At 50.3% G+C, this 23066-nt stretch overlaps 1 protein-coding gene across 3 annotated transcripts in view; it reads right to left on the bottom strand.

Annotated features, from left to right (window-relative positions):
- SLCO2B1 (solute carrier organic anion transporter family member 2B1) overlaps positions 1-23066 on the bottom strand; it is a 41523-nt gene that overhangs the window by 3277 nt on the left and 15180 nt on the right. For all 3 annotated transcript variants that reach the window (XM_027699828.1, XM_027699826.1, XM_027699827.1), the window contains 8 exons: positions 21720-21938; positions 20583-20681; positions 18743-18873; positions 10406-10514; positions 6514-6678; positions 4976-5168; positions 3921-4080; positions 665-828 (listed from right to left, as the gene is read on the bottom strand). In XM_027699828.1, the coding sequence (XP_027555629.1) occupies positions 665-828; positions 3921-4080; positions 4976-5168; positions 6514-6678; positions 10406-10514; positions 18743-18873; positions 20583-20681; positions 21720-21938 (1240 nt within the window). The remainder of the gene's footprint in view (positions 1-664; positions 829-3920; positions 4081-4975; positions 5169-6513; positions 6679-10405; positions 10515-18742; positions 18874-20582; positions 20682-21719; positions 21939-23066) is intronic.

Below are 23066 nucleotides of genomic sequence, written 5' to 3'. Positions count from 1 at the left end.
CTTGCTGAGGTACCAGCCGTGGGTGGGGAGCAGGAACAGGATGGCTGCTGGCTCTGAAGGCTGTGCTGAGACCAGGAATGGGGCTGCTGAGGGCAATGTGGGGTTCCTGTGAGCCTCATGGCCCCATGGGTGGGTGGAGATGCCGTGGTGTGACACCCATCAGGTGCTGCTTGGGTGTGACACCCACCACGGTGCCTTCCAGGAGCAACTGGCCACGCAGCTCCATGGCAAAGCCTCCACTTGCTGCTTAATTCTGCAGGATTCAGCAGCAATGGCCAAGGAGACCTTGGAAGAGCCTTTGTGGTGTCACAGCAGCAGGAACTCTGCCAGTTCAGGGTCTTCAAAAGCAAGTCTCAGCTTGGAGATACTTCTGATGTTTCTGTCCTGCCCAGCCACGCCAGGGCTTGCCAGCAAAGCCCAGCCTGCTCCCATTCCCGGTCTGGAAGGTGGACATCCACGTGCAGTGCCAGATGGCAGGAGCAGAGGCACCAACACATGCAAAATCCATGTCAAAGCACCGGGAGGAACCGGGCACGAGGTGTAACACAGGGCTGGTTTAACCCTCAGCTGGAGAAAACCTTCCTCCTCAACCCAAGGACCCCCAACCAACCCCTCTGGAGGCCTTTGTGGCTGCACCCAGCCCATGACTGACCCAGCTGCTCACCTGAGGATGAGCATGAAGGATGGGGTGTGGGATGTGCTGGCGAGGATCCCGGCCAGGCAGGACAGGACCACGAAAGGCAGGAAGAGGTGGGAGCAGCCGGTGCCGCAGGTCCCGGGAGTGGCGAAACTCCCGTTTTCCGAGATGCAGCTGCAGTCGGTGTAGTTCTGGAAAGGGGAGAGAAAAGCCAGAGGCTGCTCATCTGAAGTAGAAGGGAAAGCTGCCAGCTGCCATACTGACGGTGTCTGTAATGAATTAGTGGTAATTAGCACTCAGGGACACCTCTCTTCCAGTGCCCAAAGGGGCTCCAGGAGAGCTGGACAAGTGATTGAAAGACAGGACAAGGGGGAATGGCTTCCCACTGCCAGAGGGCAGGGTTATGTGGGATATTGGGAAGGAATTCTTTGCTGTGAGGGTGGTGAGGCCCTGGCATAGGTTGCCTGGTCTCTGTCAGCTGTACCCAGGTTGTGTCCTGCTGGGAGACCCTTCATCCAGAGACTGTGTGCAGGGCAGAGCTGCAGCCAAAGCCAGAGCCCAGGCTCAGAGGAGTCTTAAATCAGAAAACTCTTACAAGGGGAAAATATAAAACCTCACCTTTGAGAGAGGGTCATAAATAACTGGCAAAGCCTTAGCAAAGGGAAGATGCCTCGAGGTGATGGATGAGGATTTTTTTCCTTTTCTCCATTTTTTAGTTCCAGTTCTCTTCTTTTTTTTTTTTTTTTCATTTTTGGAAGAGACTTTTAAATAAAATGAGCATGATCTTTTGGTTGCCAGAGGGGCACAGTTTTACAAAGGGGTGGCAGTTTGCAGAAGGGTGATCCCAGAGGCAGGAGCAGCTCAGGGTCCCCCAAAACCCTGTTCCTACAGCACTGCCTGCAGAGTGGCTTTGTTGACCACAGGGAACTGCTCCTGGCTGAGAGCGTGGGGGGAGAGTTAGGATGAAAAGGGACACAATCCCTCCTCCCACCTCTAGCAAAGAGGATCCAATATTTGAAATGAACACTGGGATTTATCTTCTTCAGCCACCCGAAAAGGACTAAACCAAACTCATCCTTTGGGCTCCTTCTGCAGCCATGAAGGAAGAGGTGGGTCTGCAGAGGATCCCCCACAGATAAGTGAGAGCTGGGACGAATTTGGGCCCAAGCAGTGAACAAAAAAGCAATCAGATAAATAAAAACTCTCTCCATCTGTGTCACCACCACCTTCTACAGAGAATCAGGGTCACCACACTGAGGGGACTCACACGAAGCCAAGTGGAGACAGAGGGCTGGGGATGAAGGCTCTGCCCCTTTCATTCCAAACCCCAGAGGATTGTAGAGCAGGGAGCATGACCCCAGCTGCAAAACCCTCTGAGCAGAGGGCACAAACCACAAAGCCTCTCTGGGGGGTCTGTCCCTGGGAGATGCACTGTCTGGGCAGCAGTGCCACCAGGCTGATGCAACACCAGGGCTGGGAAAAACTACCTGGGGAGAGGAGAACAACCCAAGAGCAGCCTCAAAACCAGGACTGTGGCTTCTGGCACACAGCCAGCCCAGGGTTTTTCAGGGTCAAACATCACCAAAGCACCATTTAGAAATTGTTTTCTTCAGAGAAAGCAAGTCCCAGCTGGGACCTCGCTGGACTCTAAATTCAGGGATGTGTGCTGACCAGCTCAGATCTGACCTGGCTGGCAGCTGATCCCACCCATGGCTGTGGACAGGGAGAGCTGAGGGGGCACAGAAACCCAGGAGAGCCCTGTGGCAATGGAGATTCCAGCAGGGAGAGCTTCCCAGGGAAGTCCATGTGGCCACCTCACTTCAACAGGTCACACTGCACCCAACCAAACAGCAAAGCACCTACGGGTTGTCACTGCAAGGTCCTGCTCTTGGGTAAAATTTGGAGGTTCCTGCTGCTGCCCATGGAATTTGGGGATAGCAGCTGATGCAAAGAGCTTTCAGTGTCCAAGAACTCTAAAAGGAGTCAAAGCAAGGCTCCTCTGGAAGGGATGCAGGAAAGCTGAGCACACAACTGTAGGTTTTTCTGCACGCTGGGAGGGTTTCTGGAAACCCTAGGACACGGAAAGCAGCAGGCAATGAGTGCCACGGGTCCCTGCACTGGCAGAGAGGCTGCAAATGGTAAGAAAAGTGTAAAATTTCCAACAAAACAGGTGCTGGAACAATGCCATAAATGCAATAATCTCTTTTTTCCTTTCATTCAACAGGTAATACCTGAAAGGAAGAGCTGATGGTGGCTTTGCCAAGTAGAGTTGGCCTGGCACCATCAGAGGAGCCCTGGTTTTGCTGTAAGCTGTGGCTACACATAATTATAGGAATAATGGTTGCAGGAGTGGGACATACTGAGGAGAACAGGATGTCAAAGGGCTGGAGGCATCTTTGAGCAAGAAAAAAGCAGCTGAAAAGGATCTGCTGCACAAAAGGCAGGCCCGGGGATGCAGAAAAACACATCTGGGACTAAGCTCTGGCAGAAAACATAATTGTTATTAAAATGAAGAGCTGTTAATTAACAAAATGCTGCTAACTGCCCAGACAGTCCCATGCTGACATTATATCCTGTGCCAAGAACACAGCGGGAAACTACTCATCCTATATGGATTGTTAATGATTTTCAAGGTATTCAAAGCACTCAGAGCTGCTCCCTGAGGCAAATCCTCTTGGGAGAGCAGCTTGGGTGACACCTGGTGCAAGACACAGAGGTATGTGACAGTGGGCACCTCCTGTATGGATATTTTCCCTTCATAACCCCAGAAAAAAGAGGAAGCACATGGATTCCATCCAGTTCCAGGGAACTTCAGGTATGTGGTGCCTAAATTGGGATCCTGGTTTTGGGAGGGCAAATCACAGCAGTATAAGGGGCATCCACAGACTTGGGGTCATGCAAGGTGCTCTGTTTGGCCTTCCCATCCTGCACATCCTCCTGTGCCACCACAGGAAACACAGCTCAGGAAGGCGACCTTCCTGGTGACCATTTGGGGATGAGGGGAAAGCAGAAGGTCTTTGCATCTTCCGGGGAAAAAGTCCACCCAAGGAAGGAAGCCAGGGTTTGGGAAGCAAAACCTGCCCTTGGGGGTCTCAGGTGAGTGTGGAAGGACACCTAAAATATTGGATGCCTCAGAGGTTTCCCCTTGCTGTTTTGCCCAACCTTCCCTGCTCATTCCACATGGATCACACAGAGCTTGTCCAACACTAACAAACACCACTAATTGCCAGTGCCTTGGTCATCCCTCCTCAGCCATCCCACAGGCACGGTGGGAATGACTCACCAGGACTGTGTTGGTGCCCTCCTGGATGTTGACAGCCCTGCAGCCAGCAGAGCAAGGCGAGGTGTACTCGATGGAGTTGGAGCCACAGATGGGGTTATAGGCCTTCTCGGGGCAGTTGCACTGCAGGTTACACTCCAGCTCGTGGTGCCCAAATTCAGAGCTGCAGCAGGGAGAAAATATTAATGCAAGGTATTGAGCATCACTAATATGCATCTTGCATAGAAAATATACCACGTGTACGTTGAGATTAGTAAAAAACCCCTTGATTGCTCAACCAAACCTTCCCCATACGTGAGTGGGGAAATTCCACTGTAACCTCCCAAGGCTTTGCTCTGCCTGGGCAAAGCATCCTGACCACAAATGGTCAAGGCAGTCACCCACTTCCCTCATATTTGGTCCCAAACGTGGGGGTTTGGGGTACTTGCAACGTTCTGAGCTTCCCACTGAGGGCCAGGACCGGGTTCCACCAAAACCGCAAGACACTGAACATGTGGATTCACAGAAATTTGGATCAAGCCTTGAGAGAAGACAAGAAGCTCCTGCCCACGTTGTAGCTGCACAGGGAAGCAGCCACAGCTTTGAAGGTGTGATCCCAGGGCTGGCCCCTGCCCAAATTATTCACAGGTGCGTACTTGTTCTGCTTTCCAAGATGGAATTTTAATCCTGTGCTGTTTGTGCCAAAAATGTGTTTACTTCAGGTTCCACACTACACTTGCTCTTCAGTAGGAAATCCCACCAACTGGACTCTTATAACTCTGCTCCTAAACATCTTTATGTTAAAACAGTTTTAATTTTAAGGAGATAAAGCTCAAATGACCCCACGCACGGGATAAATTAAAAATATATTTTCTGCCCTAAACCTGAGGACGCAGCGGATTCAATGTTTATCCATAATAATTCCTAGCCTTATTTTATCACCATTAAATGTTTCTCCTGAGGGAATAAACCTATTTCTAGGCATTCTGCTTAACTCACACCTCCCCCTCGAGGAATGCACCTGGACTGGGGTGTGCTCACAGCCCTGGGAGTGACCTGCCCGTGCCCATGCCTGGTACCTGTCGCTGTAGGTGACGCCCGCGACCTTCTGCGTGGGGCAACCGAGGAAGAGGAGGGGGAAGGCCACCAGCAGGCACAGGAGCATGCCCAGGACACACATGGCACTGCACTGCCTCAAGGACATCTGGAACCGCTTCAGGATGGCACCGCCCACCACGATCCCCACCATGGCCCCCGGGATGTTCACAGCACCTGGGGAAAGGCAGGTCAAGGAATCACAGAGTCACAGAATGGTTTGGGTTGGGAGGGACCTGAAAGATCACCTTGTTCCAAACCCCTGCCATGGGCAGGGACACCTTCCACTAGCCCAGGTTGCTCCATGCCCTGTCCAACCTGGTCTTGGATGGGGCAGCCACAGCTTCTCTGGGCAACCTGTGCCAGGGCCTCACCACCCTCACAGCCAAGAATTCCTTCCCAATATCTGATCTAAAGCCATTCCCCCTTGCCCTATCATCATATGTTGTTTTCCATGCTCTGAGCCATCTCAGTCCCTTCACACAGCAAAGGCCCAGAAGATTTGCTGTTGAAGTTCTATTTTTCAGCACAGGTGATCCAGAAGGGACCAAGGTTTTTGCAGGGACTGCTGGAATAATGCTATGAAAAAGCTGCTTTTCAAACCCAGGAGGATCCCACTGCAAACTGGCTGCCTTTTGTACCCATGGATGAGGGATGTAGGGAGCAGTGGGAAGCTGTGCTTCACCCAGAAACTGTGACTTTTCAGTGTAGACAGGAGGAAACACAAAGTAAACCTAAAATGTTTGATTTTCACACAGTGCAGGATTGTCACCCTTGTAAAACTGTGAAGGTTTCCACCACAGACTTGGTGTTCTGCAAACCCCATTTTTACAATGGGAGCCCAAAGTTCAGCTCCAGAAGTGCAAACTCTTTTAATTCAGCGAAGAACCAATGGGGAGGCTGCTTTCAGCCCATAAATACCCTGCAAGGAAGGAATTTTCAACTACAGAAAGCTTTTTGATCTATCAGAAGGCGGCGAAGCAAGATTCAGTGGTGGGAACAAAGAGTAGGGAAGTTCATCCGTGAAATACAGAGAGGGTAAATCAAGGCTGGGGACAGCTCAGCTGGGCAGGACACAACTGCTTCAGCATTTAACCTTCCTGCCTGTGTTAAGCCCAGGGTGGTGGGCTTTGCCAGCCTGCTCTGCTCACTGCCTTCTGATTTATTTGTTGTACACCTCAGCTCGTTAACCCAACGATGGATGTGAAGTAATCCCTGATAGAGAACACGCAGAATTCATATCTGATGTTTCCCTGCTCCCTTGATGCAGTGATTTCCTTTCCTCTCCTTGATTACAGAGAACAGCTTTAGATAACACACATTTCTCCAGGTCTTAAAATATCCCAGCAAGCTCAGGCTGCAGCGGAAAGGAAGGAAAGCAAGCAGATAGGAGCTGAGCAAGTGTACAGGCAAGGACCTTGTGCCGTGTCTGTCTGTGGGTCACGGAAGGAGACCAGCAGCTCCAGAGGAATTCTTTGTAATTTCCACATTATTTTTTTAAGGAATGCTCAGCAACACTTACCAATGATCATGTTGGCAAAGGATGCTGTGAGGGAGAACTGTCTCTCCAGGAACTTGCCCATGAACGTTGCTAAACCAGCAACCATGGCAGAGATGTTGACCTGAGCCAGCACCACCAGCAGGTAAACGGGGTGACGCAGGTTCCTCAACAGCACCAGAGGAAAACCTGAAAGGAGAAGGGCAAAGCTGTTGCATACAGAGCAGGGGTACAGCAGAATATTAATCCTAGAATCACAGAAAGGCTCGGGGGGGGGGAAGGGACTGTAAAGCTCATCTCGTTCCAGCCCTTTCCCTGGAGCTTTCTGGCAGGGCTTCTGCTAACACAAACACAAGAGGAGATGGGAAGTCATTAAAAGTTAATTTATTTGTTTGCTGCGGTTGCAATTTCAATGTCCTTTTTGTTTCAATAATAAAAAATGCAATTTTTCTTTGTTTACAGGCAAGAAACACTCCAGCAAATTCCCCTGTGGCTGAACCCTGGAGAAAGAGGGATCTTCAGCCTGCTTAGCAAAGACAGACACCCCCAGGGGAATCAGGGTGCCCAGTGCTGACATCCTCCAGCTGGGAGGCTGGAATTGTCCATCCTGGAGTGATTTCTCCTTTGTGACACCCCAAACCCACTTTCTCTGCTGCTGTTGCTCCCCCTGAGCCATTGCCTCCCCCCCGTGCTCCCTGCCTGGCTTTGCAAAGGGCAACTTCCAGACAAACAGATGACGAGGTTCCCAGATGAGGTCTTGGAAAGCCAATATGCTGGAGCAGAGATAAGGAATTAACAGGGAGGATTAATGAAAGGGCCTGCCATAAATTAATGGTGTTAACTCTTAGCAGCTCCCAAACAACTGGGACAATCTTTCTATCTGCTCCAGCACAGCAGCTCTGGGAGAACTATCTGGTGCTCTTCTGGGAGGTGCCCCAAGCTGTGTGTTTATTTTAGTTGTCCTAAATGTTATGTGAAGAGCAAAAGGACCCTCTGTGGATGCAGCAGGGTCCTCCAAATCCACAGGCAAAGCTCCTGTTCATGGGAGTGTTGCCTCTCCAGCTCAGCACTCTGCTCTCAGGGTCAGGCAAGCAGCCAAAAATGTTGGGGAGTAGCAAAAGCAGGTCATTAGAGAGGGTCCAAGCATGCAAGACGTGGTCAAGGACCCTAAAATACTGACCCACTGGAGAGCTGGGAGGGCAGCAGGCAGCTGGAGAGGGAATGGGCTGTTAGACCAACATGAACCCAAGAGGGGAGGTGGTTTTTCTCCTAAGTATCACTAAAATCCTGATTTTTGAAGCATATTCCAGCCATATCGCAAATATGAAACCTCAGCTGAGACCTCCTGCAAGCTAATCCAGCTTTTTCTGGATGTTGGTGGGAATCTTCCACCAAAAAGCTCTTTTCCCCAGAGTTTTTGGTCTTTTCAATCAAACTATGCCCCCTCTGCCACCCCAGATCAGAGCTAAAAAGTACAACACTGAGCAGGTCACAGGAAGATTTCTGTCCTCTGCAATCACCTCCTCATGACTAACTGGATCTCCCTCCCAGCTCCAGGGAGGAAGCTAAGCAGATATTAAAAGCAAGTGGAAACTGTACAATAATAATCAAAAAATGTCTTTGAAACTGTCTGTAGGGACCATAAGAGTAACAAACAAGTCACAAACACAGTGTTCTAAATGCTCTGAAGATCACCTTTAATGGATTAATTCCCAGTGTGTGCAACAGAATCTGCACGTCCTCCCAGGTGTTTTCAACAGAACCCTGGAAATTAGCAATGGAAATTACTCCAGGCTGGCTAAATCCTAGTTTTTTCATTACTGTGAGCAGATCCAATGCCTGCAAAAGGAGCACCTTGTGAGTGTGAGGAGCAGGGTGCAAGCCAGTGTCACACCTTTCCCCACAGAGCTCTGGCTTTCCTAGGTTTGGAGAACTCCAGGAGGCAGAGCCTGCTCCCTTCTGGGGCAATCGACCTCCTTGCTTGGAAATTTATCCTGTCCAGAGCTCCATCCTCTTATTGCTGACTGGGGATGGAAAAGCCCTTCCTGTCCCTGAGGCAGAGTTTCCAGGGCTTTGCAAACTGCTCATCACACCTTGCTCCAGAGAGACTCAAAGCCCAGAGAAAGAGACACCCTGAAGAACCTCCTGGCTCTAACCCATCCTTGGTTTGTTTGCTCTCTGCCTGTCCCCACGTGCCACAGGACATGTGGCAAAATGCTTCCTTTTCATGGAATGGTTTGGGTTGGAAGAGACCTTAAAGATCATCCCATTCCACCCCCCTGCCATGGGCAGGGACACCTTCCACTGGCCCAGGTTGCTCCAGTCTGGTCTTGGACACTTCCAAGGTGATTCAGGATGGAAAATCTCCAAATGCTGTTTTCATAAATTAGTTTGTAATTAAAAAAAAAAAATAGAGAGAAGAAACAAAACAAGCAGGAGAGTGACAAAATGGGAAGGAAAAATCTTTAGACTTCACCCGAATTGTCCCCATCTCAGCATCACACACACTACCCACCACCCAGTTTCTGGCTCTAAAAAAGGGGTTTGTATCAGAGATCCCGGTGATTTCAGCAAAATTGCTCTCTTGACAGAAAATAGACACTTCGTTTCTTTCAGAACTGGGTTTGAGGGGATAAATTCTCAGAAATAATGAGTTTTTAGCACAACCCTGACACAGCAACTCTGATACAAGCCCCAAGCCAAACCTGCAGCTCAAGCAGAGGTGGGATATCTCCTTCTCTCTCCACCCAGTGGCAGGGAGCTCATTTTTATTCATGTTTCAGAGGCAAAGTGTCAGTGTGAAAGTCCCATCTGAGCACTATAAATCTGTTCCCATGCAATTGCTTCCGAAACACAGGTTTTCTAAATGACAGTGCCCCAAGGTCAGGGGGGGAATAACCCCCTGCCTGACTCCCCTAATTGAGCATTAGGCCAGAGAGCAGCAGAAGAAAAATCTGCCCACGCTCATCTGGCTGTGTCTGCCCTGCACTGACCTTCAGAACACTGACAATTTCCAACAAATTAAAGGCACAATATTCAGGAAATATGAAGGAAGCTGACATGGACTGACTTCAGAAGGCCACTTCTTATAAGTAATTACCAAAGTGCAGAGTATTTCCTTCAAAAAACACCCAACCAAACCTTTAGCAGTTGCCTCCCCAGACTAAAACCCAGCTGAAGCTCTTCAGCACAAAGAGCTCACTCACTCCTAAACAAGTTAATTGCAGTGGATTACTGGATTCTAACCACTCTTCTGCTTTGAGCTGCTCAGACCCTGTCTCCAGGCAGTGCCAGCCACCCTCAGTGGGACAGGAGGTCAGTCTGGCTTGGATACTGTCACCAGCCTTTATGAGGGGGTCTGGAGAGGTTTTCTGAGGATGAAAAGTTGCCAGTGCTGCTGTGGGTGTGATTCCTGCTGTGCTCTGAGAACCGAGCAAGGGCAGCTGGATGCACCCAAGCTGCAAAACCCCTCCAGCTGAAGGGGGTCTTTCCCTTCCCATGGCTCTGCTCCAGGCTCACATGTTGCACCCCTCTTTCCTGCCTGGATCTGGGCTCTGATGAGATTTTGGCCTCTGTTTCCTGCCCACCTGAGCCATAAAGCATAGACTCACTGAAGGGTTTGAGCTGGAAGGGACCTTAAAAGTAATTTTGTTCCAGCCCCTCTGCCATGGGCAGGGACACCCTCCACTATGCCAGATTGCTCCAAGCCCCATCCAACCTGGCCTTGGACCCTTCCAGGGAACCCAACAGTGTGCCTAAGTTGCATCTTGAGGGGTTCCCAAGGAAGTGGGCTGAGCACAGGGAGGAATATCCCTCTTTCCTGCCGGCATTGCAGCCCACGGCACATCCCACTGCTCATCCTCTGTGCCGGCACAGGAGCCCTGTCCGTGTGGGAGGGGGGAATTCTCACACTTACGTTTGATGAACTCGCCCAGAGAGAGGTTCTGTGTGTGTTCAGGCCTCGCCCTGAGCTGGCTGAGCATGTCCTCCTTCTTCTTGCTGTCACTCTCCTTCCCACTCACCACCTGGGGGCAGAGGACAGGCTGTCACCGCACAGATCATGCCAGGGTTTCCCCTGATCTCACTTCTCTTCTCCTAAATCCCTGCAGACACCAGATCGTGCTTCTTGCCGATGGAGTTTGGAATGTTCCTGGGCTTGGCCATCACTGTCCGTGTCCACACTGTCAGGATTCCAATGGGGCTGAAAGCATCCATATATCCATGTTACAGGGGCACAGAGCTTCCCCACCTTTCCCAACAGGAATGGATCACACTTCAAAACGCCAAGGTGTGGCATTACCCAGGTACAGCACACTGTGTGCTCAGCTCCCAGGAATATGGAAATCCAGGAGGTGTAAACCTTTGCAGTGGGAAAGACGGATACCCTTAGGGAGATGGGTTTCCCCCCCAGAGGTTCTTTTTTACCTCTGAGTGTGTGGGGGGAACAGCCATAAGAACCCAAGGGGTGACACACCTGGATCTCCACCCAGCCTCCAACCAGTCTGGACACTGGTTTTGGGTGGAGGATGAGCAGGTCCCCTGTGCCTCTGGGTGCAACAACCGGGTGTGCAAGTGCCCTCTTACAGCAAGGAAAGAGGCAGCAATTGTAAGGGGGAACAAATCCAGGCAAGAAGGGGGTCTGGGACGGAGGCAAAATGTTCTTCACCTCCCAGAGGCTGCCCAGGGCAGTGGGGGAGGCCCCATCCCCAGAGGGATTTAACAGCCTTGTGAATGTGACACTTGGGGACACGGGTTAGTGATGGCTTTGTCTGTGCTGGGGGAATGGTTGGACTGGGTGGTCTCTGAGGGCTTTTCCAACCTAAACAATTCTGTGATTCTATGGTTCTGTGTCCCAGAGCCACCTGGAGCAGGGATGTACTGGCAGAAACAGGGAGCAGCCACTGACCCCTGACCTCTCCCAGCCCCTTTTAATTCTTCTTCTGCTCCTGCAAACTTCCGCTGGATTCAAGCAACTCCTCCTCCTTTAGTGCTTTTAATTTCTTTTAGCCACACTGAATCATGCTGTGACTATCACTGCCACTATCCCAGGATCATGGAAGATCACCCAGTTCCACCCCCTGCCATGGGCAGGGACACCTCCCACTAGCCCAGGTTGCTCCAAGCCTCGTCTAACCTGGCCTTGGACACTTCCAGGGATGGGGCAGCCACAGCTTCTCTGGGCAACCTGTGCCAGGGCCTCACCACCTATGGAGTGCTTGGAGCATCCAAGGTCCTCTGCAGCCTCACTAGATGACAGCCTGCCAGAGGCAAGTGTCCAACATCCCATGGCATCCTTCCCCCATCAGCCAGCGGAAGCCAAGGGAGTGGAGGATTTCTTGGATGAGCTTCTGCAGGCTGCAGCCTACTCTGCAGGCTTTTAGGGGAATCACTGGGCCAGAGGGCATTAATTAGTTTAGATGTGCTACTGTGCATGAGTAACAGCAGAAGGGGTTCGAGCAGGAGTGTGGTTTTCATGGAAAACCACAGAGTATTTCCAGGCAGAGCCAACAGCCTCAGTTCTGACATCCCCCACTGGCTCAGCAGCAGCTCTGCTGTAGCTCCCAGCACGGATCTGAGCTGGACAAATGAGTTCATTCAACAGCAATTAATGTTCTTAATGGACAGAAGGAAATGGGCAGCTCTTGGGCTAAAATGATCTCTTTTGCCCTGAAACCCAGCCTGGTTATTAAACACCAGAGAGGGCAAAGTGCCTGTGCTGCAAGTGCCACGTTCCCTTTTTGAGGGCAAAAGTGATGAAACCCCTTTCCTATTTTTTTTAATGCTGGAGCTCAGGGTTTAATACATTTTTCAAATGCACAGATAAAATCCAGCTCTCCCTTTCACTTTTCAATTAGTTACAAGGTCTCTCCGCTCTGAAGCTGCAGCGTTTTCCAAAAATATATTCAAGCTGTTACTGACTGTAGCTTTCTCAGCTTCCACCTGATTATACTTCTGGGAGTCAACAGCCTGTACATTCAGAAAAAAAACCAAATTCCCCCAAATTCTCCAGTCTGGGATGTCTCTGTGTGAGTGTGACCCTTGCAAGTGGGATTTCTGTGCTGGCTCAGCACCCACCCCAGGAGCAGCTGCTCCCTGCACATGGAGCAAAGCCCTCCTGGAGGAGGAATACTCCTCTCCCCACACTGGCTTGGCCCCTGCTATATTTTTTTGCTGCCTGAAAAGATCAGGAAATGCCTTCCTGTGGGATGAAGGAAAGCAGCAATCCTGCCTGCTTGCTGTGGATGATGCTGGAATGATGCTGGAATGATGCTGGCTGTACCATCAGGGATGCTCAAGCCCTGCAAGGATGCTGTGCATCATGCCAAGGAAAATCAAACTGAGCTTTGCAAAATGCCCCCACACTTGGATTTTTCTGGGTGATTCCTCAAAGGACTCCGTTTCCTGGTGCACCCGATGTTTCTGCAATGGGATTTTTAACTGTCTGGAAGATTTTGCCCAGAGAAGCTGTGGCTGCCCCATCCTTGGAAGTGTTCAAGGCCAGGCTGGATGGAGCTTGGAGAAACCTGGGCTAGTGGAAGGTGTCCCTGCCCATGGCAGGGGGTGGAATGGATGAGGTTTAAGGTCCCTTCAACCCAAACCATCCTGTGATTTTCTATCACCATCCTCATGGGGGATGGAGGAGGCAGACAGGCTTGTGAGGAAGGAGGATGAAGCTCCCACACACTTTGAATTAGGAAGAGCATCCCTAGTGTGACCCTGACCTAGGGAAACCTCCCATTTCCCTGTACAGACATGGATAAATCAGGTATGACTGAGTGGCTTTGCAGGAAAGGATAACAAAGGCAGCTTCCCTGCTTTCACCCACCTGCTCCTGCACCTGCAAGAAGGGCAGCCAGAGGTGCCAGCAGCCTGGTTTTATCCAAATCCACCACTGGAAACAGGGATAAATGACCTGCTCTGTGACAGAGAGGTATTCTTTATTTAATTTGAGGTGTCTGCAGAGTTCCTCTCTGGCTGTGCAGAACCTGGCACTCCCAGCTCAGTGAAAAGTAAGGTCAGATAAGTTATTTTCATGTTAAACAAACAAAATGTAAAACCTCACAGCTTGGAAAAGAACTATTTTCCTCTTGACAAGGTCATGCTCCCTACAAACACTTCATTATGGCTCTTCCAGCAGGTGTGGGTCCCACCAGGGACCCTATTTCCTGGAGTGTTAAAATAACCAGCCAAGGGGCACCTTGCTCCTGTGAAAGGGGATGAGTATTTTTAGCTGCTGTTTGTGCCTGTCTTTAAAGCTCCCTGGGGAAAATCTTAACGTAGAGACCAGCCCATTCCTTTCCTGTGTCCTGCCTCTTGGCCCCCTCTTTACTCCCCAAATGATGCCTTGTATTTCTAGGCTGCCTTTGGTGGTGCTTTAGGAGCTTTAATGAGGCATCACAGAGCAAAGGTTTCCAGAAAAATGCCCCCATTTTCAGTACCTACAGGAATGCTGGAGAGGGACTTTTTGCAAGGGCACAGAGTGACAGGACAAGGGGGAATGGCTTCCCACTGCCAGAGGGCAGGGTTAGAGGGGATACTGGGAAGGAATTCTTGGCTGTGAGGGTGGGGAGGCCCTGGCCCAGGCTGCCCAGAGAAGCTGTGGATGCCCCATCCCTGGAAGTGTCCAAGGCCAGGTTGGACGGGGCTTGGAGCAACCTGGGCTAGGGAAAGGTGTCCCTGCCCATGCACATGGCAAGGGGTGGAATGGGATGGGGTTTAAGGTCCCTCCCAACCAAAACCATTCTGGGATTCTGTGAAATGAGAGGAGGAGAGTGAGAAACATGTCCAGGACCAACTCTGCACAAGCATATGGGGGATCCATGGAAGGAGTTAAGTGTGATGTGAGGAAGAACTGAAGATGGTGCTTCCAGCAGGCCCTGCTGCATCACTGGAAACCAGATCCAGACTGGTCCAGCACTGGACAAACCAGCTTGTGGATGGGATGGGTTACAAGCAGAGCTGCTGGGATGGAGAAACAGCAGAGGATCAGCAGCTTCCCTGACCCAGCCAAAGGAAGGCTTTCCATAACCACGCCAATACAGCAATGACTGGGAGAATGTTTAATCAGGATTAGGGACAGAATAACTAACTAATGACTGAAATGTAGACTGGAGATTGGACAGAGCTCTGCAACATGCAGGGAAATCAGTTTTTGAAGCCTCCTGGCAGTGAGGCATAGGAGGAAAGCACTGGTGAGGTGACCTGATATCCAGAGAGGGTCGTGTGAGAGCAAACTGGAGCCACCAGGGCTTGGACACGACTGTGACATGTAAACCTATAAAAATCCCAAACAATCCATCAGAGCTTTGTCATGAGACATCTGTCTGCAGATGCCAAGTGCTGACACTGCAGGGGAAGTGTATGCAGATGTTTGGGTTTGTGTTTGGAGTGTCACCTGAACCAGGAGATATCTGGGTGGACAAGACAGATCTTGCACACGAGAAATGCTGAGCGAGGGCAGTGCTCCTGTTTCTGTTTAAGATGCTGCTGAGAGCACTTTTCCCCTTTTCAATCCCTTTTCATGTCACCCATGGAGCTGCCAAGACAGAGACTGTGCCCAAAGAACAGCACAGGGATAACCTTGAGAAGTGGGAATACAATCAGCTGGGGTGGGATACAAGAACAGCAACAGACAGCAAAGCATGAGCTAAACCTTGGCTACACAGCCATGGGAAAGTCCTTAAATGCTGTAGTTGCTCACAATACAGGACACAACTCCAAGGAATGTTTCCGGCTCATGGAGGCAGGACTAAGCTGGAATTACTGGAAAAAAACCTGATCTTGACTGAAAACAGTTTTTCCTGTCTCATCCCCTTCCTGAGATCATGACAACTTCATAGCTTTGCCCTCATCATCCCTCAAATAGGATTATTCAGGATACTTTGGTGCTAGAAACTCACTGACAACTAGCAAAGCAGAGAAATAGAAATGTTCCGGGCTTGGAATGACTGATGTAGGAAAAAAGATCAGAAGAGCAACCTCACATGATCATGTTTACAAGGACAGCTGGGCCTGGGGCACCTGAAATGCCTTTTTTGGCCTCTAGAAATGGAAGCCACAGCTGATGGTGCAGAACTAACTCAGCTGCTTCTGTGGGCAGAGCAGAGCTCTGCTCTTCCCATGGGTGGTTCCCGTGCTGTGCCTGGAGGGATGGGCTGTGGGGAGGATATTTCTGGGGGCTCTACAAACACTGTGGAAAAGCCCAGTGGATGCTTCAAATACTTGCAGCTTGTGTTTATTTCCTGTTTTGGACAGGCAGACAGGCTTCCAGGGACGGGGCAGCCACAGCTTCCCCGGGCAACCTGTGCCAGGGCCTCGCCACCTCACAGCCAAGAATTCCTTCCCAATATCCCCTCTAACCCTGCCCTCTGGCAGTGGAAAGTCATTCCCCTTGTTCTGTCCCTCCATCTGTTGTCCAAAGTCCCTCTCCAGCTCTCCTGGAGCCCCTTTAGGCACTTTAAGGGGCTCTGAGGTTTCCCTGGAACCTTCTCTTCTCCAAGCTGGACTCCTCCAGCATTCCCAGCCTGATTCCAGAGCCCTTTGTGATGGAAAAGCTGTCCTGTTTGTGTCCTTAACCTAACACTGATTTACTCCAAGGCCAAGCAAGAGAAAGTGATTTATATATACACATATATATATTTTTAGATACACATATTAATATATATATGTACAAACAGAAAAACACCCGTGACAATGCAGATTTCCAACAATTCTTTGAGTGCTCCCACAGCAGACATGTTTTACCCAGAACAGCACCTGGCAAAGTTTCTACAGAGGCTTTTATTTTCATTTTTAAGCAGGGCCCCTTCCTGCTGCTGATGGTGCTGATACCCCCATGGGACAGGCCTGGCTGGCCCTGGCGTCTCCCATCCTGCAAGGAGGGCAGGATTTTGCTATCACTTAGACTATTTTGCTATCACTTAGACTGTTTTCCTGTTGTTGCTTTTTAACTGTCAGCAGATTCCAAAGGCTTTCTGAGGGAGATGGTAAAATGGGGAGAAACTCAAGAAGATCTGGGCAGCAGGGGGATATGTGGGTGCTCAGCCATGTGGGAGCATTCCCTACAGGTCCCAGCCAGTGGAACGGTGAAATCTGTTCTTTTTAAATCAATATCCACCCATTCCTTCCTTAAATTCCTCTGAGCAGCTCAGAGTGCAGAACTTGCCAAAAAGTGCACCTGTTTTATTTCAAAGTACATTATTTTCACTCCAGAGCCGTTTATGAAATTAATATTCCCCTCAGCCCTAATAAAGAACCTTTCCCCTAAGATAGAGTGTGGTACCCTGAGCAGGCTCTGCTAATACAGATTATCCCTAAGGACTTCAAAGCCATCCAAGCTGCAGGAGGATAAATCAGGCACGTTGAATTTAGGAGCACACTCATCCTGCAATGCTGAGCAGTTTTCACCCCGTCACCTCATAGCACCTTTGCAAACCTCAGGGCCTATATAACCCAGGAGTAAATCATTACATCCCCATAGGTTTAACTGGTAAAACAGGTCGCATTTTCCCAGGCAGGGAAACCCCAAACCTCCCTAAGAATCACTCATCCCTGTGGAAACTCAGGCAGAATTATTCTGCACCAGACAGTGCATGGACTTGTTCAGACAGGAAAGTTTTGATGCTGCCTCAAGGTAAAACATGTGGAAGGCAGTTACACAGGTCAGAGTGTGGCCAAGAAATCAAGATGAGCACAATTTCACCAACTAAGCGTGTCCCAGCAGCGTCCCCTAAAAGCACAGTTTGTTCTGTGTTATTCCTCCCGACACGCCAGGAAGCGCTTGGGAAGCTCACAAGTTGTTTCCCATCTTGGCATGAGCACTGAAGCTCTCAGGAGGGCTTCAGAGCAGGAAAAACCCTGGCAGTAAACACAGAGTAAAGCAGTGTCCTTTTTTGGACAGTGGACTCCAGTGGGCTCCAGAAGGAGGAGCGTCCCCTGAGCGAACAGACGCTGTTAGGACATGCAGCAACAGGCTCAGGCTGCTGGAGGTTTTTCCCTGCCAGTTATTTCCAAGGACTTCACAGAGCCAGGGTGTTTATGGGCTGGGAAGCATTTAAAATCCTTTTGGCCAGCAAAAAGGTTCCAGTGAGAGGTGGTGGGAGTAGCTGGATGTGGGAGCAGAAGCTGAGCTGAGAGGATTTGCAGTGGAAACAAGACAAACCACCCCCCAGCCTGAGTATTACCAACACCCCCAGGGGACACCCCACTTCCAAGAAAAGGCTCCTGATGAATTATTCACATTTCCTATAAACTGGATGGATCATCTCACCCAGCACATGTGGCTCCCCCGGAAGGGAAACAAGGGCCACTGGTGCAACATCTCCCACCAGCTCCCCAGAGAGATCATGGAATCACAGGCTGGGTTGGGTTGGAAGGGATCATTTCATTCTACCCCCTTGCCATGGACACCTTCCACTAGTCCAAGTTGCTCCAAGCCCTGTCCAACCTGGCCTTGGACACTCCCAGGGATGGAGCAGCCACAGCTTCTCTGGACAGCCTGTGCCAGGGCCTCCCCACCCTCACAGGGAAGGATTTCTTCCCAATATCCCATCTCTCCCTGCCCTCTGGCAGTGGGAAGTCATTGCCCCTCGCCCTGTCCCTCCAGGCCCTTATCCCAAGTCCCTCTCCAGCTCTCCTGGAGCCCCTTTAGGCACAGGAAGGGACTCTGAGGTCTCCCCAGAGCCTTCTCTTCTCCCAGTTGAACAATCCCAGCTCACCCACCAACATCCCCAAGTCCTTCTCCTCAGGGCTCCATCCACACCCCACCCAGCCTGTGCCTGAGTTTGCAGAAGGAGCGGGACCATGGAATCACAGAATCACTTAGGTTGGAAAAGACCTCTGAGATCACTGAATCCAACACTGCCATTGCTTCCCTAGGGAAGCCAAGGAGATCCACCTGCAGGTGAGCCAGGAGGGTGGCTTTGAGAAGAACCACAATCCACACAGAACCTTTCCACTGCTGCACATTCCCACGCAGAGGAATCAACACACAGGCACTGCTTCAGTGCTCCACCACAAAATGATCACATCCATAAGCTGCTGAGCCTCACAAGGACCTCTGACATGAGAGGAGAGAGCAAACCAAGCTCCCCTCCAACTCTGGGTTGCAGCTCTGAGCTGCACCACCACTTCCCTGCTTGTGTTTCCCATGGGTGCAGCAGCTTCTGCCTCTGCTGGTGAGGGAGGGATGTGCATTTAAACACGAGGGGTTTGTGTGCAGTGCCAACAGGTCCACCTGCAGCACCTCTCCTACCTCTTTTGGCATCTCCCGTGGGAAGAAGAAATATGGCACTGCAGACAGAGCCACCAGGCTGGCTGCCACCAGGAACCCGAGCCACCAGGCACCCACCCACCGCGGGTCCTCGTGGGTGAGCTGGACTTCAGCTGCAACACAGACAGAGAGAGGGGCATCAAACCAGCAGTGAAAACAGGGAGGGACCCCACTGCACCAACAGGATGGTGATGGGCGGCCCCTGGCACCCTGAACATCAATCAGCTCCAAAGTGGTGGCTCCCAATCCGGGGACCATCAGTTCTCATCCCACGGTGTTAATTCACATTTCATTCTTTGCCATTGCCAGGGTCTCCAAAAAGCCACTCAGCTCTTTGGATGGAGACAACTGGGACGAGGATGTCCTACAGCTGGGAAGGCAAAGGAAAGCACCCCTATCACAGCTTTTCCAGAGAAGGGACACCCATATTGTGGAAAAGCTTGGAAGTACTCACTCAGGGGGATTAAGTCATGATGGCTGTCAATACAGAAGGAAGAATTCCTTCTGAAGTTTAAAATTAAATTAATTACAGTTAACTTTTGGCATCCAAGAGCACTGGTTTAGTTGTTTACAATCGCTCTACCCGCACAAGGATCCCCTGTTGGCAGAAGACTTGGATCCTGGAGCGGTGCCCACCACTCTGGTCCATCACCCAGTGCCTGCTTTGCAGCTCAACCAAAGGAAGCTGATCTTTAAAGATGCTTTAATAAGAATTATATCCCATTCTCCTGTCTGTCTGCCCTCAGTTTTCCCAGCCTCCTCTCCTGCCATCCTCAGGGCTCTGTGCCAGCAGTAACATCCCCCACAGGGAGGGTACCTGGCACTGATAAAACGGGACATGCAGGAGCCACAATGTAAATTCACAACAGGGTGAGTCTGAGCAAGACATATTTCTCCAGAAGAAGGTGGTCCCTGTGGTAAGACGGCATTCAGGAGCATATCCCAGAAAACAAGTCCTCCCAGAAACCTCTTCCTTGAGGTTTAACATCAGTGAGCTGTTCACACCAGGGAGGTACAACTGAAACTGCAGTTTACTGGGTTTTGGTACAGCCACATCTGATCTCCCATCTCGAGAAGTGACAAGTGATAGGAAGAAGAAATTGATAATCTCCTCTCTGCATTTCAGTAAAATGCAATTTGAAATCCTTTCCTGATAAACACCAATTTATTTTTTTCCTAGTAAAACAATAGGTTTAACTCTAGGCAGCCACAGCTTGCCAGTTTTTCCCAGCTGGCTGAAGACACTTTTAGGCTGAAGGGAGCCTAATGTCCCATCTAACCCTGCCCTCTGGCAGTGGGAAGCCATTCCCCCTTGTCCTGGCACTCCAGATCCTTGCCCAAAGTCCCTCTCCAGCTCTCTTGGAGCCCCTTTAGGACTGGAAGAGGCTCTAAGGTCTCCCTGGAGCCTTCTCTTCTCCAGGCTGAATATTTGCTCTGTTAACAACCAGGAAAGAGCCTCTTATTTTCCAGACCAGGATTCAAGAGCAGCCAAAAAGGAGATGACTACAAATGCCTTAATAGCACATCTCAGGGAGAGACATTTGAAAAGGAAATCCCTTTTGTGCTCCTTTCTTGCCCTATCCAGCATTTCCCTTCTCCTTGTTTTCACCTTCCTCCCATCCTACCATACTTCTTCACACCTCAGGGCTGGTACCCATTTTCCAGCTTCATCTTTCTCCTTCATGTATCTCCCTGGGTTTTGGTTGTTCTCCACATCCCCACTACTGGCTGGCAGCAAAACACTCCTGCCAGTGGTGCTGGCATATGGCAAGAAATTCGTGGAATTCTGCTCAAAAATCCCTCTCAGGGCACGTTCACTCACCTCCGCTGACTTTGTCGATGTCCACGTAGAATTGCAGCATGGCAGAGCCCAGCATGAAGGCCACCCCTGGCCCAATGACAGTCACAGAGAACAGGATTCCTGCAGAGGGATGAGAGCAGAGAGGGCTCAGTGCTGTGGGAAAGGACCACAGGGACAGGAGGTGCCTCCAGACAGGATCAGGCTCCTCCATGTCTGCCTCCAGCACAGCTGATTTTCCTGGCAGCTTCCTCAGTGCCCCTCTCACACAGCAACAGTCCCGTGCTCCCTTCAAAGAAAAGGTTTTGCAAGGCTCAGACCTTTCCTGCCCCTCTTCTTCAGCCTCCTAGAAAGACTGGAATACGCCCAGGAACAAGATGTGCCTCTCAGCATAAGAAATCCAGGAAATGCCGAGATTTTTTACAGGGGAAGGAGATAAAAGTTATCAGTGAACTCTCCTGTGTGAATTACTGATTAAAAGTATATCAACACGTGTGAGATTCAACTCCTGCCTTACATGTGATCCTTTCAGCTGTGGTTCAGAGGTTTGAATCAACCACCAGAGCAAAATTTCATGCTGTACTTCCACTTTTTGACAGTGATGACCTCGTTTTGATCCACCTTTGCTGTTCCATTCAATTCAATTCAACTCAATGTTACTCACAGATAACAGTTAGAAAAGGAGTAGAAGGACCTGCAAGGACCATCTTGTCCATCCCACCACTCTGGGACATCCCTTTTAGGCCTGTGCCCAAGTAGTTCTCCAGCACCCCCCTCTGCTGAAGGATACTCTCCCATCCCCAAGATGCTTCCTATAATTTTGTAATAATATTTAAAAATTTTTGAATTTTTAATTATTTGATATTTTTTAGCTTCCTATAGTATTCCTAACATCTAAACAGAGTCTTCATTGCTGCACCTTAAACTCATTGCTGCCTTTTGTGAACACAGAGATCAGATTATTCCTCTTTGCCTTCCTGAAGCCTTTTTGGAGGAGGACATGGTTATTAAGTCTGTCTCCAGGTTATCACACTCAGGCCAAAAATCCCAGCATTTCCCTCAAATCATGTTTTCCAGCACTCCAGGTCTGTCTGATGTTTGTTCAAGCTTGAAGCTTTGCCATCAGTCTCCTCCTGGCTCCCCCTCTTCCCACAGCCTTACCCAGATAGAGGGGGGAGTTCCTCTTGCTGGCAAAGTCGTCGATGTAGGAGATCCCAAAGGGCTGGATGGGGACACCACCGATGCCCAGCAGGGCCTGGGCAATGAACATGACCAGGAGAACCTCGTGGTTCTCCCTGCTGGCACGGGGGGTGCAGTTGGCATCACTGAGGTTCGCCCAGGACCTGGGCTGGCACAGGTCGGTGGTGTTGCTGAACGTGCCTGTGGGTGACAAGGGGAACAGGTCTGAGGAGCTTGGTCTGGATAAAGGAGCTTCCCAAAGATAGCAGCATGTGGGTAGTGACTCAGGAGATCAGAGAGTCACCCTGGCCTTGGAAACTCCCAGGGATGGGGCAGCCACAGCTTCTCTGGGCAACATGTGCCAGGGCCTCTCCACCCTCACAGCCAAGAATTCCTTCCCAATATCCCATCTAACCCCACCCTCTGGCAGTGGGAAGCCATTCCCCCTTGTCCAGCCACTCCAGGTCCTTGACCTCAGTCCCTCTCCAGCTCTCCTGGAGCCCCTTTAGGCCCTGCAAGGGGCTCTCAGCTCTCCCTGGAGCCTTCTCTTCTCCAGGTGAGCCCCCCCAGCTCTCCCAGCCTGGCTCCAGAGCAGAGGAGTTCCAGCACTCTGAGCATTTCCATGGCCTCCCCTGGACTTGCTGAAGCAGCTCCACATTCTTCTTATCTTATCCTTAGATGTTATATGGGAGAAAATTTAAAGCAAGTGCAAAGGTTACTGTACAGATGTTCACAGAGATAGATGCACATGCCATGAAAAGCCACCTCCACTGAAGAAGTGGGGCTGAGGTCACTTCCAGGACCTTTGATATTCCTTCCAAGAAAGGTAAATGAGCAGAACCGCAGATTTTGTGAACAGCTACTCGGGAAATGAGAACTCATTTTCCCCAGAAAAGGCTTACAAAGCTGCCTCAGTGAAAGTGCTGATTCGGGCACCCTTATCTTCCTCAAAATACTGAGGGAGAGGTGCTTTTAGCAGGATTTCCATGGTTATCCCCTAAATCCTGTGGAACTCTGAGTGCTCAGACATGGGGTCACCTGCACCAACAGGTGGCTAATTGTTTCCAAACTGCCATTAGCATCCTGTTTGCAACCATGACTTATTCACCTGTTAAGTCTTTCCCTGGTGCCTATTGCAAAGTGGTGCCTTTCTTCAGCTGAAAAGTGGCTTTGGACAAACAGATCATTTCTGTGTGAACCAGCTGAGCTCCCTCTGCTGAGCCAGAGGAGGCTTCTTAAAGATTTGCTGGAGCAAAAGTTTTGGAGATTTGGGGAGGTAACAAGAAAGTGCTTTTCTCCTTCTTTTCTCATCCCTTCACTTTCTTTCAG

This window comes from Neopelma chrysocephalum, unplaced genomic scaffold, assembly GCF_003984885.1.
Source record: "Neopelma chrysocephalum unplaced genomic scaffold, ASM398488v2 Primary Assembly neopelma1_141, whole genome shotgun sequence".
In the NCBI taxonomy this organism is placed as follows: Eukaryota; Metazoa; Chordata; class Aves; order Passeriformes; family Pipridae; genus Neopelma; species Neopelma chrysocephalum.
Note: the sequence above shows the minus strand (reverse complement) of the source record. Positions and strands in the feature narration are given on the sequence as shown.